Consider the following 16,939-nt stretch of genomic DNA (forward strand, 5'->3'; position numbering starts at 1 on the left):
TTTTTTATAGCTGCACTATTCATATTACACAACATATGGAATGGATTGAGGTGTCTGTCATTAGATACTAAATAAGAAAAACATAGTATATGTGCACAATGGCCTATTATTCAGCTGTGAGAACAAAATTTTATTTATTATATCCAAATGAGTGTAACTAGAGGGAAAGAAGATAAGTGAAATATCCTAAATACAGATATGCAAATATGATATTCTGTTATGTAGAGTAGCTTAAAGAATCACAAGCAACAACAGAAAAGGTGCGGAGGAAACAATGGTATATATCATTATTGGTACAAGCATGATTTGCCACTTTTGGTTTATATCTTTGTCACATAGCGAATGATGATAATCTACTGTAGTTTTAATGATCTGTGTTTGTAAATTGTATGATTTATACATACAATTTAGAACCACATTTCATTATATTTATTACTGCTTACCTATTAAATTAGTCATTTTACTTTCCTTTTAATCACTTCATGAAAAATTAAGATCTTGAGTACAATGTGAGTTTAAAACATGTCATGTCAAATGTTTAAGAGAGTAATGGTGCAAAAGGGAAGATTCAAAAGAAGTATCACACTTATAACTTTGTGTATCTGCTGCATTAGCTCTGTTTTTGTGTTAAAATTAGTAAATAAATGAGTGGAAAAGAAAAAAAACAGATACCTGGTTAATGCTAAAGGGCTTTCAAAACATTAAAGAATAAAGGGGACTAAACTTGTTTACAGCATGGCATTTGTCTTATATGTATATTTTCTGTTCAGCTGGTAGGCTATGACTGGCTGATACGAGCTAATTGTCAGAAGAAGATAATTTTGTATGAGACTATCATTTGTGTCTCTCCTAAGCCGTAGGTTACTATGTGGAAATTAAAACTTCATTTTAATTGTTATTCCACAAAAAGCAAAGCAAAACAAAGCAGAAAGAATCTTTTTTATATTTTTTCTAACTTTTTCCATTTTTTATTATATTTTTGATAATCTTTACATAGCTAATTATGGTAAAATGTTCCAGAGCTACAGGAAAGTGGGTAAGAATATTATTTCCATACTGTTTCCTTCATGTATCTGAGGTAAAAGGGGATGTTGAGGGAGAAGCCCCACCCAGTCTCCCACCCACCCCAAGTCAGAGTGATCCACAAAACCCCCCACCAGGCCCACCCCCTACCCTGGTTTATCACTATGTATAGCTGACTAGTCCACTCTGTCCCAGATTTCATACGGCTCTTGTACATGTCAATGGGTATTAAAGCTTAGTTCCATCTAACCAGCTCAAATATTCAGCCCTCACAGATGTTGTTGATTGTCTCTCTGTCTAGGCACCCCAGCCGTTGTCCTAGTTTTTGTGCTCTGCAGTGGGAGTGGTAACCCAAGAGGGAGGAGCCCACTATTTCCCTCCCAGGCATCTCCCACTCCCAGATTATGCACTCTCCAGGTGGTTCTGTGGTTTGACTTGAGAGAATTAGCCCCCAAGTGCCAACTTCTGCCAGCTGATAACACAAAGAATTTTAATATGAGCATACTCAAAATTAGAAAAACATGAATGTATATATACAAGTTTATGTATGTACATATATATATTGGAATTACATGTATATGGATTCCATGTTTACTTTTGAGTATGTACATATATGATATGTTTTATTGATGTATCTGATCATAGATTATATATTTTAATTCCAGTATAAATTGTAGGAAATATTTCCTCATGCAAGTGCAGTTTAATATTATTTTCAGTGTTTCATTATTTCACTTTGAAATAAGAAAATTGAATTATATTATTGCTGTATAATATTTTTAAGTATCTCAGCATGTTTGAGGAAATCTTTAGTAAGGTACTCAAAATTTTTCTCATTATCTTGTGCAATATTAAGCATTTATCTTAATTATCTAGTCTAGCATGTTATTTAGCTCATGTGTATCTAAAGATTGCAGAATGAACACATTTTCTACTTGCTTTAGAAAACAATCTGATACAGAATAATAATGGAATTATAGCTTCAGAATAACAAATATAATACAGGACAGAATGTTTTGTTTTTACCTTGTGTTTCCATATAGATTGTAAATTAAGCTGCATTCATAGAAAATGCATATTGAACACACACAGAAGAGTTAAACTCAGCTTAGTATTATAGGTCCTGAGTTAATATTTTGGTTCAGTGTCAATATGATTATTTGTCTTAATTTAGTTGAAAAGCAGAGTGGTAATAATGGACAAACAGAGTGATATCTTCCACTTGAGGAGATATTCTAGCAATGCCTTCAACAGTTCATTAGAATTAGAATCTTTAGAGAAAACAACCTTTAATAGAATAAGGAATATTCTGTTGTAGTTTTGGGATCACAAAAGTACTACAGCACAAGATAGTTTCTTTTAACTGTTACTTTGTGATGCTGTGTAAATTCTAAATTGAACTGCAGACAATAGAAGTTGCAAATTAAATATGCAGAGAATGTGCTGTCAGTGTTTCTGTTTAATGATCTAGAGCTGAGGAGTCATGTGCTGTTACAGGTGTTGGTGTCATTTGAAGATGTGGCTGTGAACTTTACCCAGGAAGAATGGCAGAATATGGATGATACTCAGAGGGCCCTGTACAGGGAGGTGATGCTTGAGACCTATAACAATCTGCTGTCCTTGGGTGAGTGAAGTTCTGTCATGCCTAAGCAGAACACTTGTGTATACTTTGTTAATGAAAGAAGAGTTTATAAAATGTAGTAGTTGGTAGGACAAGCGGAAATTTTGGAAAATCTACATCATTCTCCATTAACAGGGTACTCCATGACAAAGCCTGATGTGATCTTCAAGTTGAAGCAAGAATCAGCACCATGGACAGACAACTCTGTCAAGCAGAAACTTCCAGGTAGGTCAGCACATATTGGGCAGGGAAGTTGATACATAACTCAGTAAATGTTGACTGAAATTATATTTGATTTTTACTTGAGTTTCTTCCAGAAGGACAGCTGGTGAGACACAGGTATTCTATAGTTTCCATGTATAGGTTCATTCTAGCAATTTGCCAGCCTGTCACCATTAATCTAGAATTATATATGGGTCTTTTCATGATACCAAACACTTGAATCATATCTGCCGCTGCCAAGATACAATTTCAGGAGTTTGTATTTGAAGCAGAGTAGCCAGGAAAAGACAAACTTGTGCTGAGATGGAATATAAGATACCCCAAGCCTTATTTTGAATTTTTTTTTTTCAAAGATATATTTTATTTTTATTTGAACGTCAGATATCCTGAGAGGAGCAGAGATCAAGAGAAAATCTTCCATCCTGTGATTCGCTCCCCATGTGAGTGCAATGGCCAGTGCTATGCCGATCTGGAGCCAGGAGCCAGGAACTTCTTTCAGGTCTCCCACATGGGTGCAGAGTCCCAAGGCTTTGTGTTGTCCTCGACTGTTTTCCCAGGCCACAAGCAGGGAGCAGGATGGGAAATGGGGCCAACAGGATTAGAACTGGCAGCCATATGAGATCCAGTCATGTTCAATATGACTTTAGCCACTTGGCTATGGCGCTGGGCCCTATTTTGAATTTTGAGACCATATTTTCTTTCATATCTCATTTTTTTTTATATATATATTTTTTATTTTTAATTATATGACAGTTTCATAGGCTTTGGGAATCCCCCTCCTCCTCCCCCTCCCCTCCCCCCTGGTGGATTCCTCCACCTTGAGGCAGTATTACAGTTCAAATTCAATCAAGATTCTTTCCTTGCAAACATATATTAAGCATGGAGTCCAGCTACTTATTGTCCAGATGGGTTGAACAGTTTCTTGGGGAGACCATTTCTGGTCCGAAGTCAGAGCTGGTATAATATCATCACAGTCAATTAAGAGTTCCAATATAACATCAACAGCAATTTGCAATATTATGGAATTGACATAGTTTTGAGTAACCAGTATGTTAAAGAAAAAAAAAAAAACAAAGAACAAAATAACAAAAAAACAAGTCCTAACCACAACCTATGATTAGCTCATTGACATCTCAATTTTAGTTTATATACAGGACCGGACCGGCTGCTATATACCCCGAAAAGGCCACTGGGTACCATTCAGCTGTCTCATGTCTATTTCATTTTAGTATTTAGCCATTTGTTGTGTTGAAGTATAATTTTGCTGATGTTGGCAGATTTTGGGATAATCCAGACTGGCTTTTAACTCTAACAAGATATTTGTCGACATTTAAGGTGCAGAACATTTTTTTTTTTGGGGGGGGGTGTGCAGGGAAATCCTCAACACCATGGTGAAGAGTGACCAATCTTTGTGTCCCACCCAGCAAGGCATGAGCCAATCCATGCCAGCTCTTTCCTGTCAGATTTCAAGCTCTACTTTCTGTTGTTTGTCTATTTATTTTAGGGTTTTTTTTTTTTTTTTTTAGTTTGTATGATTGTTTGTTTGCTGTGAGGGGTTTTCGAAGCGATCCCGATGGTCACTGCGAGGGAGGGCGGGGGTCCAGAGGTGGAGCCAGGCTTGGACCAGAGAAAGCTCTCCTCCCTGGTCCTGAAGGACATTAATTGTTCTTCTGTGTCTGCTGACCGCTCAGGGCTTCTGGCTGTCTTTCCAATGACGTTGGTTTCTGCACGGTAGTGTTTGGACTTCTTCCATCCCCTGCGGAAGCTCCGGTTGGGGGTGGGTGACCTCAGAGTACTCGGCCTCCGAGGGCATCCAATTCCCTGTGGCCTCCTTGGCAGTTGGGGTATAGTCCTTGTTGCTCGTATTAGTAGTTTGTGTTGAAGATCTGGGAGTCTTCATGGTTGGGATCCAAGCTTCCTCCTTACCACCTGCTCCACTCTGGAGTGCCCCCCTGCTCCACGCACATGACCTCCTGTTAAGAGGTTGTCAGGATCGCACCCGATTCCCCCCTCATGCATTGGTATAGTAGTTTTATTGTTATTTAGTGCCGCATTGAGTCTGCTGTCTATGAAATACCAGATTTGACCTTGATAAGCTATATTGTACTTTTTTTTCTCTCACTCTTTTTATGGTCTTGAAAGATTTCCCTGCACTCCCTCCCCATTACCGATTAACATAGCGTATTGAGGGTATAGTAGGTTTTACACTTTTTTGATGTAGATCTTAAGTATTCTGACATTAATTGTTGTTTTATAGATTATATCGCATTGTCTTATTGCATTGGATACAGGTTGTTAGAGATTGCACTAATATTACAATATACAGGTACTATCTTTCAAGTTGTCATCTTTTCATCTCAGATTAAGGCGAACATGTGGTATTTAACCTTTTGGGATTGGTTCATTTCTCTTAGCATGATGGATTCCAGTCGGGCCCATTTGTCCACAAAGAACTGCATTTCGTTTTTTTTAATAGCTGAGTAGTATTCCATAGAGTAGATGAACCATAGCTTTCTTATCCAGTCTTCTATTGATGGGCATTTTGGCTGCTTCCAGGTTTTTGCGATTGTAGATAGTGCTGCTATGAACATAGGCGTGCATGTTGGTTTCTTGTGTAGGAGATCTTTTGGATATATTCCTAGGAGTGCTATTGCTGGATCATATGGTATGCTGATTTTCAGTTGTTTGAGTATTCATCAAACTGATTCCCATAGAGGCTGTACACGTCTGCAATCCCACCAGCAGTGGAGAAGTGTTCCCTTTTCCCCACATCCTCGCCAGCAAGTGTTGGTGGTATTATGTATGTGTGCCATCCTTACTGGAGTTAGGTGGTACCTCATTGTTGTCTTCATTTGGATTTCCCTTATTGCCAGGGAACTTGAGCATTTTTTCATATGCTTGTTTGCCATTTGGGTTTGTTCTTTTGTGAAATGTCTGCCCATTTCCCGTGCCCATTTCTTGAGCAGTTTGTTTGTTCTGTTGTTTTGGTTTCTCTGTAGCTCTTTGTATATTCTGGAGATCAGCCCTCTATCTCCTATGTAGTGTGCAAAGATCTTCTCCCGTTCTGTAGGTTGCCTTTTTACTTTGTTGATTGTTTCTCTAGCTGTACAGAAGCTTCTTAGTTCGATGAGGTCCCAATTGTTTATTTTGGTCTCGATTTCTACTGCATTTGGAGTCTTTTTTAGGAAGTGAGGGCCTACCCCTAAGTGTTCCAGTGTGTTTCCAACATTTTCTTCCAAAAGTTTGAAGGTTTCTGGATGTAGGTTTAGGTCTTTTATCCATTTAGATTCAATCTTGGTGTATGGTGAGAGATGTGGGTCTATCTTTTTGTTTCTGCAGGCTATCAACCAGTTGTCCCAACAGCATTTATTGAACAGACCTTTCCATTTGCTTGGGTTGTTGTCTGTCTTTTTGTCGAAGATTAATTGACTGTATCTGTGTAGGTTTCCATCTGTTGTTTCTATTCTGCTCCACTGATCTTCCTCTCTATCTTTGTGCCAGTACCAGGCTGTTTTGATGACCACTGCCCCATAGTATGTCCATAGATCCGGTACTGTGATTCCCCCTGTTATGTTCCTGTTCTTTAGAGTGGTTCTGGCTATTCGTGGTTTTTTGTGTTTCCAGATGAATCTGTGTATCATTTTTTCCAGTTCGATGAAGAATGCTGTGGGTAATTTGATTGGGATTGCATTGAATGTATATATTGCTTTTGGTAGTATAGACATTTTGATGATATTAATTTTGCCTATCCAGGAGCATGGGATGTTGTTCCATCTTTCGAGGTCTTGTTCTATTTGTTTTTTGAGTGTTTTGTAATTTTCTTCATAAAGGTCATCTACGCTTTTGGTTAAATTTATTCTCAGATATTTCATGCTTTTCTCTGTTATTTTGAATGGTAGCTTGTTGGTTAGATCTTCTTCCATCTTGCGGCCATTTGCATACACCATGGCTATTGATTTTTGTTCATTAATTTTGTATCCTGCCACTCTGCCAAATTCTCGTATGAGTTCTAGGAGTCTTTGTATTGAGTTTTTTGGTTCTTCTATGTAGAGAATCATGTCGTCTGCGAATAGTGCAAGCTTGACTTCTTCATTTCCAATTTGGATTCCTTTGATTTCTTTGTCTTGTCTTATGGCTTCTGCAAGTACCTCTAGGACTATATTGAATAGCAGTGGTGATAGTGGGCAGCCTTGTCTTGTTCCAGATCTCAGTGGGAAGGAATCCAGTTTTTCTCCATTTAGTATGATGCTGGCATTGGGTTTTTCATATATTGCTTTGATTATGTTGTGGATTGTTCCTTCTATCCCCACCCTGGTTAGGGTTTTTAACATGAAGTGGTGTTGAATTTTGTCGAAGGCTTTTTCTGCATCTATTGATACTATTATGTGGTTTTTGTTTTTCAGTTTTTGGATGTGATGTATCACATTTATGGATTTTCTTATGTTGAACCATCTTTGGATTCCCTGGATGAAACCTACTTGGTCTGGATGGATGATCTGTCTGATGTTTTTTTGTATTCTATTGGCTAGGATTTTGTTGAGAATCTTAGCGTCAACGTTCATCAGGGAGATCGGTCTGTAGTTTTCCTTCTCTGTTAATTCTCTGTTCAGTTTGGGGATTAAGGTGACATTGGCTTCATAGAATGAGTTTGGAAGAACTGCTTCCTTTTCTATTGTTTTGAAGAGCTTGTAAAGGATGGGGTTTAGCTCTGGTTGGAATGTTTTGTAGAATTCTGTGGTAAAACCATCTGGGCCTGGGCTTTTCTTTGTTGGGAGCTCTTTAATCACTGATTCTATTTCTGATTCGGTAATGGGTTTATTCAGGTCTTCTGTTGCTTCTGGGGTGAGTTTTGGTAAGTGGTGGGATTCTAAGAATCTTTCCATTTCCAAGTGGTTATCGGATTTGTTGGCATATAGTTCTTTGTAATAATTTCTAATTATTTCCTTAATGGTAGTAGTGTCTGTTGTTATGTTGCCTTTTTCATCTTTGATGCTGCTAATTCTTGCTTTGTCTTGTTTTTTCTTTGTCAGTCGGGCCAGTGGGGTATCTATTTTGTTTATCCTCTCAAAGAACCAGCTTTTTGATTCATTTATTTTCTGAATGTTTTTTTTAATTTCTTTCTGATTTAGTTCTTGTCTTGTTTTGATAATTTCTTGTTTCCTCTTGTTTGTGGGGTCCTTCTGCTGTTGCTTTTCCAGTTCCTGGAGGTGTGTGCTTAATTCCTGCATTTGTTGCCTTTCTTGAGCTTTGACGTGCGCGCTAATTTGAATAAACTTATCACGTAACACTGCTTTGGCGGTGTCCCATAAGTTTTGGACATTTGTATCTGGGTTTTCATTGGTTTCCATAAATTTTTTGATCTCGTCTTTAATTTCTTCTCTAACCCATTGTTCGTTTAGTAGCATATTGTTCAGCCTCCAGGAGTTTACATGTTTCCTGGGACATTTTGAGTTGTTGGTTTCCAGTTTCACTCTGTGATGGTCTGAGAAGGTACATGGTATGATTCTGATATTTTTGTAGTTAGTTAAACTTGCTTTGTGTCCTATTATGTGGTCTATCCTGGAGAAGGTACCATGCACTGCTGAGAAGAAGGTGTAGTCTGTGGCCTTAGGATGAAATATTCTATAGGTGTCTACTAGGTCCAGTTGTTCTATTGTTTGTGTGAGTTCTGTGGCTTCTCTGTTGAGCTTTTGCTGCGTTGATGTATCTATTGGTGTTAGTGTGGTGTTCAGATCTCCCAGAATTATCGTATGTTCATCTATGTCTCCCTTTAAGTCCAAAAGTAGTTGTTTCACATAGCTGGGTGCATCCGGGCTAGGAGCATATATGTTAAGAATGGCGATTGGTTTTTGTTGGATCCTCCCTTTCAAGAAGATGTAGCGCCCTTCCCTGTCCTTTTTGACGTTTGTTACTTTGAAGTCCGTATCATCTGAGACTAGGACTGCCACACCAGCCTTTTTTTCTCGTCCATTGGCATGGAATATTTGTTTCCATCCTTTCACTTTGAGTTCCCTGAAGTTTCTTCTGGTTAGATGCGTTTCTTGCAAGCAGCATATAGTTGGGTCCTGATTTTTAACCCAGTCTGCTAATCAGTGCCTTTTCAGTGATGAATTTAAGCCATTTGTGTTGAGGGTTAATATTGAGAAATTAGAATAATGCAGTGCCATATGCCTGTGTTTTTGAGGTTGTTGGTAATTGATTGTCGTTTCTGTGGATGGACTTTATTGAGATCTCCCTGATTGCCATCCTTGCTTATGGCTTGCTTCCTTTTTCTCTGGGAGTAGCGCATTTCTAAGGAGATTTTGTAGAGTTGGTTTTGTGTTGGCATATTCTTCTAATTTCTCTTTGCTGTGGAAGTATCTAGTTTCGTTCTCGTATACAAATGAAATCTTTGCTGGGTAGAGTATTCTTGGTTGACAGTTGTTCTCTTTCAGTACTTGAAAGATTTTGTTCCACTCCCTTCTTGCCTGGAGCGTCTGTTCTGAGAAGTCGGCAGTGATTCTGATGGTCCTACCCCTAAATGTAAGCTTCTCTTTGGATCGTGCTAACCTTAGGATTCTTTCTTTGTATTCATTGGAGAGTAGCTTGATTACCACGTGTCTTGGGGAGGATCGTTTTGGGTCCGCCCTGTGGGGAGTCCTCTGGCCTTCCTGAATTTGGATTGGACTCATGTTCCAGGTATTTTGGAAGTTCTCCTGCATAATTTCCTCAAGTACTGGTTGTATGCCTGTTTCTCTTTCCACTCCTTCTGGGAGCCCCATGATTCTGATATTTGACTTCTTGATGTTGTCATTCATCTCCTGGATCGTCTTGGTCGCCTTGTGTAGTTGTGACTCTAGTTGGTTAATAATCTGCCTGCTTTCATTCTGGGAATCTTCTAAGTCGGATATCCTGTCTTCTGCTGCTGTAATTCTGTTGGTTAAGCTCTCAACTTTATTCTTCAAGTCCAGGATCTCGTTTTTGAGTGATTTTGTTTCTGTGATTATGTGGTTTTTAAAATCTTTGAGCAAGTCCCATCGTTTTTCATTGTCTCTGAAGAGTTTTATAATTATTTTCCTGAACTCCTTATCAGAGACGTCTTCAATTTCTTCATCTGTAATCTCTGCGATCGACCAGGCTTTATGTTGGCTTTTTGGGATGGCATTAGCTGCATCTACCTCACTGGCTCTCCTATTGCGCCTCATGCTTGTGGCCCCAGGTGTTGCTGAATTCTTACCCTTGACCTCTGTTGCCACCTAGTGGGTGGCCTGAGGTCTTGCTAGCCTAGGTTTTTGTTTTCCTTCTGTCCCAGGGAGTTGTTTTTGTTTCCCTTCTGGGTTTCAGGTTTCAGCGCCTTAGGTTTCAGGCTTAGGTTTCAGCGCCTAGGATTTTTTTTGTTGTTGTTTTACTTTGGTTTTTTGTCTGAGGTACGGCCGCTTTCCTTCGGCCTGGGTTGGCCCAGAATTTAGTTTAGCTGTGGTCCCGGGGTAGCTGCCGGCTACCGCACTTCAGGATCCTAGCGCCCTTCCAGTACCGTAGCGTTCGTTATGTGGGAATGTGTGTTACTTAGCCATCCCTGTCTTTGCCTGGGTCCCACCAAGGTCACTAATATCGCCACCAGTGCTAGAGGTTTCAGCACTCCTGCAGTTTCCAGCCGCCACTGGAGGGGCCTTGTGCAACAATCTCCCAAAGTTGGCTGTTCAAAACTCCCGCCGGCCTTTCCCCCCGCTGGGTTCCCAACTCACCCGTTTTCGAGCTGCGGTGAGACTGAGCCGGCCGCTGAGCGCTTCCTTGGTTTATTTGTTGTTATTTTTGGTTGATTCTCCAAATTGCGTGGATCTTGTTGATTCCGCAGTGTCCTGTGGGATTCGCACACCTGTGTGTACTATTTTTAACTAGACTTGCTCCTTCTTCTGGCACTTTTTGGCCCTCTCTCTCTGCCTTCCCCTTTACATCAACCCTCCGTGGTCGGCCATTTTCTCCGATCAACCCATATCTCATTTTAACTTAAATATATAATCTCAAGTAATTGAAATTTTTATTTATAAAATGGGTATTAGGTTAAGGCATTAGTAGATGAGATTTAATGCCCATTAATAATTCTCATAAATGTCCACATTTTACTAATATTAAAATCTGCTCTAGCTAGAATGGCAACAAATCTCATTGGCTTCATTGGAGCATTTGAAAAGAAACATTTAGATGTGATTCTTAGATACGGTTACTCTTTTCCTCATTTCAGATCCCCATGGAAAGAATGAGCTGCTTGGAGCTAATCAGAAAGGTCAGGAAATAATCTTCAGGTAAGTTGTAATCCCAACAATTATATAATAATTGAAAAGGGAGTTGCATTGCCACAAAAATGCTTAGCATTATTTCTGGCCATAATTGAAACACATTAAGAATGAGAGAGCCAGGAGATGTTATGCCTCTTGAAAGGAAACAGCAAAATTTTTCAGAAGGTTCTCAGATTTTTAAGTGTCCCCTGAGCATTCCTGGTCCGTATAGGAACTTTTGGGCAAGACACTTCTCATTGGTTGTTTCTCAGCCTGCAAGGAAATAGCTTCTACTACACAGCTTCAAATGTACACCCGCGCTTCTATGGCTCTTCAGCTCTTAGAGGTAGGAAGCCACATGAGTGACAAAGTTGAAGAAACTGGCCTTTTCTCAGCTTATCTAAAGCATAGAGGGGGTCATCCAAATGCCCATGTAAGTCATTTCAAAAGATCAAACCTGCGGGCATGACATGGTAGCCTAGTGGCTTGCCCTTGCCTTGCATATATGTGTTCATATATGGACACTGGTTTGTGCCCTGGCAGTCCCACTTAGCATCCAGCTCTCTGCCTGTTGCCAGAATCCAGCTCTAGCCAAGTTGGGAACTCGAGAAAGGTGGTTGGAGTAGGCATAGAAAATAAACAGGCTACTAAAATTTCAGTATCATAATGGAAAATGCGAAAAAGCTATCCTTTTAACTTATACAGAAGCATTCACAGATTCTGGCACCCACTTTTCACACCTGGTCAAGTAGGCATTCCCAAGGATATTTCTGCCAATCGTTTCACCTTGAGACAGGATATCAGCCGTCCCAATCCTGTGGTCAGGAAGTTCTCAATAGATGGTACATGTCAATCAGTAACACATTCCTATTACAATTCTGATGCTAAAACTTAGTCTTGATTCAGTTCAGGGAGGAAATGCATCACAGAAGGAGGGACCTGAAGACTAAGTAAAGAGGGAAAGAATAGATTTCTACTACTCCTAGGGACTTAGCATCCTTGATTAGCCTATGGCTAATGGGGAACTAAGACCATAAGCATAGATTCTGCTACATGTAGGAACTTAACACCCTTGATTATCAGATGATCAGGGCGGCAGCCGAGAGCAGAAATAGTAAAAGGCCCTTTTGCTAAGATGTTATCAGCAACATAATCTTCCAAGCTCACATTGATCATAAAAACCAACTTCACAGTGACAGACAATGCATAAATAGATTACAGAAATCTCTGTGGATTGTTGATTATGTATGCAAAGGGAGGCGGAACTGCTTTTCAGGTGTTTGTAGAGACATCCTCTAGCTCTTGCCATGCAATGGTAAAGTCCTTGCAGCCTTGCCTGCGATGGAGCACTTCTCTTCACACCTTCGTGTCTTCCACACTCACCACACGGACCCCAGCAGCCTGTGGCCTGGGAATACTTTTGAGGACAACTCACACTCTTGTGACTGAAAACCTGTGTGGGAGACTTGGAAGATACCTCTGGTATCTGGTTTTGAATCAGTTCAGCTCTGGCAGTTGTGGTTTTTTGGGAAGTGAATCAAAACAACGAAGATTTTCCTATATGTCTCTCATCCTTTTTATATATCTGAATTTCCAGTAAATATAAATACATCTTAAAACTTAAAAAATAAATCCAAAGTGAATATTTCATGGTGCCAGGACTCTCATTACTCTTCTAATGAGGATAAGCCAGCTGAAGCATGAAAAAGGAGCCCAGAACTTTGTTCCCGTGTCAGGTAGTTGGGATTCAGGATCCCATTAGGAAATTTCAAGTCTTCAGAAAACTGCCCTCTTCTGGAGGCTTTGAAACGTCCATCAGGAATTTTCCAAATATAAATACCCAGAAACTTGCTTCTAAAATGAAAATTGATGTGACAGGAACTGTGAAAATAGATAATTACTGATTAGAGCCTCTAATTTCTAAGCTGTTGTACTTCCTGTCTCCACCCCCACCCCCTAAAAGTACAATCCATCTGGAGGTTTAGCTGGAGTTAGGCTGGTGGTTAGGTATGTGTGTGTGTTCATGTTTCTGCAGAGGCATGGTGTGCCAAGAGTCATTTCCACAAGTTTAATAGAGGCCTTCTATAGTCTTCTCTTTGCTAAGTCAAGCACACAGCTCTTGTATAAGTGTCAAAATTCTTTCTTAAGTCCCATATTTTACACCAAACCAAACATTACCAGGAAAGTTCAGTGGTTCTTTCCTTTAACTTAGTATAGAAGCAGAAAATGGAAACCAGTTGTAGACCAAAGTTTTACTTTTTAAGTGACCATTTGAACTTGGAAGAGGGCAGGGGGAAAGCAGCAGTGTCTCAGAGATTTGGTGCCTTTTGAAAGTAGAGATTGAATGACACCATAGTTTATTTTAAATCCTTTTTCCCCACAGGAAGCCTGATGAAATGTCATTTGAAAAGAAGCATGCCTCTAATATCCCTGAGAACAACTTCGAGAGTGAGGAAAGTCTCAGTCAGCTTGACAAGATCCACATTTGTCAGCAGTCCTTTGAACACAATGTAAATGAGAAAACTAGTAGTGGTAAGATGATAGTCCTTACGTGTGAACAAGTTTATGCCAAAGACATATGTAATCTGCAACCTGTCAGTGTGGAAGAAGCAATTCATGTTGGCTCCTATAAATTTTGCCTTGCCACCAAACAGAAAACTGACACAGAAGACAATTTGTATGTGTCCAGTGAATGTAAAGAAAACATGGAGCAGAAGTCAGAACGCAATAGAGATCAGATCCTTCGAAGTGCAGAGAATCCATATGAATGCAATGTGTGTGGAAAAGCTTTTCCTCAGAAGTCACACCTCATTAGACATCAGAGAATCCACACAGGAGAAAAACCTTATGAATGTAGCGAGTGTGGAAAAGCTTTTCCTCAAAAGCCACACCTCATTAGACATGAGAGAATCCACACTGGGAAAAATCCTTATAAATGCAGTGAGTGTGGAAAAGCTTTTCCTCAAAAGTCAAGCTTAGTGATACATCAGAGGGTCCACACTAGGGAAAAACCTTATGAATGTAGCCAGTGTGGAAAAGCTTTTTCTCATAAATCAAGCGTTATAGCACATCAGAGAATCCACACCGGGGCAAAACCTTATGAATGTAGTGAGTGTGGAAAAGCTTTTCCTCAAAAGCCACACCTCATTAGACATCAGAGAATCCACACAGGAGAAAAACCTTATGAATGTAGTGAGTGTAGAAAAGCTTTTCCTCGGAAGTCACACCTCATTAGACATCAGAGAATCCACACTGGGGAAAGACCTTATGAATGCAGTCAGTGTGGAAAAGCGTTTTGTCAGAAGTCAAGCATTAGAACACATCAGAGAACCCACACTGGGGAGAAACCTTATGAATGTGGCCAGTGTGGAAAAGCTTTTTCTCAGAAGTCTCAGCTAATCATACATCAGAGATCACACACAGGGGAGAAACCTTATGAATGTAGCCAGTGTGGAAAAGCTTTTTCTCAGAAGTCTCAGCTAATCATACATCAGAGATTACACACAGGGGAGAAACCTTATGAATGTAGTGTGTGCCTTAAAGCCTTTCCTCATCAGTCAGGATTCCTTCAGCATCAGCGAATCCACACTGGGAACGAACCTTATGAATGTAGAGAGTGTGGAAAAGCTTTTACTCATAAGTCAAACCTCATTACTCATCAGAGAATCCACACTGGGGAAAAACCTTATGAGTGTAGTGAGTGTGGAAAAGCTTTTTCTACTAAATCAAGCATTATATCACATCAGAGAATCCACACTGGGGAAAAACCTTATGAATGTAGAGAGTGTGGAAAAGCTTTTACTCAGAAGTCAAACCTCATTACACATCAGAGAACCCACGGGGAAAAGCCTTATGTATGTAGTGAATGTGGAAATGCATTTACCGATCAGTCACGTTTTGTTAAACATCACAAAATCCACACTAGGGAAAAGCCTTATCAAGGTACTGAGTTTGGAAAAGCTTTTTCTCCAAAGTCAAGCCTAATGATACATCAGAGTCCACACAGGGGAGAAACCTTATAAATATAGTCTGTGTGAGAAAGCCTTTACTTGTGAGTCAGGATTCATTCGACCTTTGCGAATCAATACTATTTAATAACCTTCTGAATGTAGTGAGTGTCGAAAATCCTGTTGCAAGCAGTCAAGTTTCATGAACTATCAGAATTCACATGGGAAAGGAATGAATATATTACATGTGTTTAAAATTCATGCACAAACACATTTAGAGTGCATTGGAAAGCATACATGCTTCAATAATTAGTATACCCACAGAAATGAGTAAAATATCTCTGCATTGACTGCGAAATTTTTCTAATGTCAATCATTAGCAGAGTAACAGACCTCAGAGCTACAAAAACATGTAACCAGAAAGACTAGCTACCATAAACCCGTTATTATGGTCTGTCAGAGTTTAAAAAGTGAATGAAACAACCATTAGCAACAGTGCAAATACAAAACATTGTAACAGGTCAATGGGTGTGGAAATATACGTTGAAAGTCTCAGTAAGTGTTAAATAATAAACCTGAGGAATATCATTTTATTTCAGAAGAGAGATTATTTGTTGCTAAAATAATTAAGATGCAATTTGTACATGATTTCCCTTTGTTGTGAGGTGGGAAATGTGAATGAATTCTGCTTTCACATTTAATGTTGATAATAAATGCTCAGCGTATAATACTTGTTTGAAAAACCATCTTTGGGGCCTGGCGGTGTGGCCTTGCCTGAGTAGGGGTAGTTGTAGGCTGAATCACACAAATCAAATGGTCTTGGGCCTGGCGGCATGGGCTAGCAGCTAAAGTTCTCATCTTGAAAGCCACAGGATCCCATATTGGCGCCGGTTCTAATCCCGGCAGCTCCACTTCCCACCCAGCTCCCTGCTTGTGGCCTGGGAAAGCAGTCAAGGATGGCCCAAAGCTTTGGGACCCTGCACCCACGTGGGAGACCCGGAAGAGGTTCCTGGTCCCGGCATCGGATTGGCATGTACCGGCCCGTGGCGGCTCACTTGGTGAGTCAAACATCGGATGGAAGATCTTCCTCTCTGTCTCTCCCCCTCTCTGTATATGTGGGTTTCTAATAATAATAAATTTTTTAAAAAAAGGAAAATGAAAAACCATCTTTGTCATTTACACATGTATGTAACTGAGCTATTTTAGAATCTGAAAATTCCTCTCGTATTACAGAATTATATTGGAATCACAGCTATCAACTGATGCATGTTGCAACTGTAATGATAAAGGTTTGAAGGATGAATCTTGTCCAGAGGGAAGATTCTCTTGTGATACCTGGCCAAATGAGGATCATCTTTGGCCACTGTCTCCTTGAATAATCATTTTGTGAGATTGCCTCTGCATCTCTGTCTGCTTATCCCATGCAGGATGCTATAGGCACATGGCACACTGTCTCTCCAAGGCAACCTCCTGGCAGTAGTCTCAGCTAACAGAGACTCCATCTTGGCCTGGTAACTAGGCATACATCCAGAGTAGTAGGCTGTATCCCTTTGTCTCTGTCCCTGAGGAGCTGTGCTAGAATTTTTCTGATAAGCAACTCTAAGAAGTGAAATGCAACCATCATCCTGTTTACCATTCACGTGTAATGATCATGCTCAAGGGCACAGCTTTCACCCCAGGTGCTAGTATATCTTGGTCTACCTGCACATGGCTTAAAACACTAGGCTCCCAAACCTGCTTAGAGAATGCAGCTGGTGACTTGATTAGCGTCCAGAGAAAGAGGCATGCCTACTGACCAGTTATAATTACAGTGTAGGTTGGGAGTACTGTTGAGACCACCCTCTACCTTCCCCCTCACAGCTTTATATATG

General features: G+C 40.0%; 1 protein-coding gene and 1 long non-coding RNA gene across 2 annotated transcripts in view; both read left to right on the forward strand.

Moving 5' to 3' along the window:
- LOC131482748 (uncharacterized) overlaps positions 1-2,830 on the forward strand; it is a 66,663-nt gene extending 63,833 nt beyond the window's left edge. The window contains exons 3-4 of the long non-coding RNA XR_009247259.1: positions 2,521-2,647; positions 2,780-2,830. This is a non-coding gene — a long non-coding RNA (uncharacterized LOC131482748). The remainder of the gene's footprint in view (positions 1-2,520; positions 2,648-2,779) is intronic.
- Positions 1-15,143, forward strand: part of LOC101522773 (zinc finger protein 260-like) — a 793,789-nt gene extending 778,646 nt beyond the window's left edge. Inside the window, exons 5-6 of the mRNA XM_058678178.1 lie at positions 11,088-11,148; positions 13,505-15,143. Of these exons, the coding sequence (XP_058534161.1) occupies positions 11,088-11,148; positions 13,505-15,143 (1,700 nt within the window). The remainder of the gene's footprint in view (positions 1-11,087; positions 11,149-13,504) is intronic.
- Positions 15,144-16,939: the final 1,796 nt, after the last annotated feature.

This window comes from Ochotona princeps, chromosome 20, assembly GCF_030435755.1.
Source record: "Ochotona princeps isolate mOchPri1 chromosome 20, mOchPri1.hap1, whole genome shotgun sequence".
NCBI classification, from domain to species: Eukaryota; Metazoa; Chordata; class Mammalia; order Lagomorpha; family Ochotonidae; genus Ochotona; species Ochotona princeps.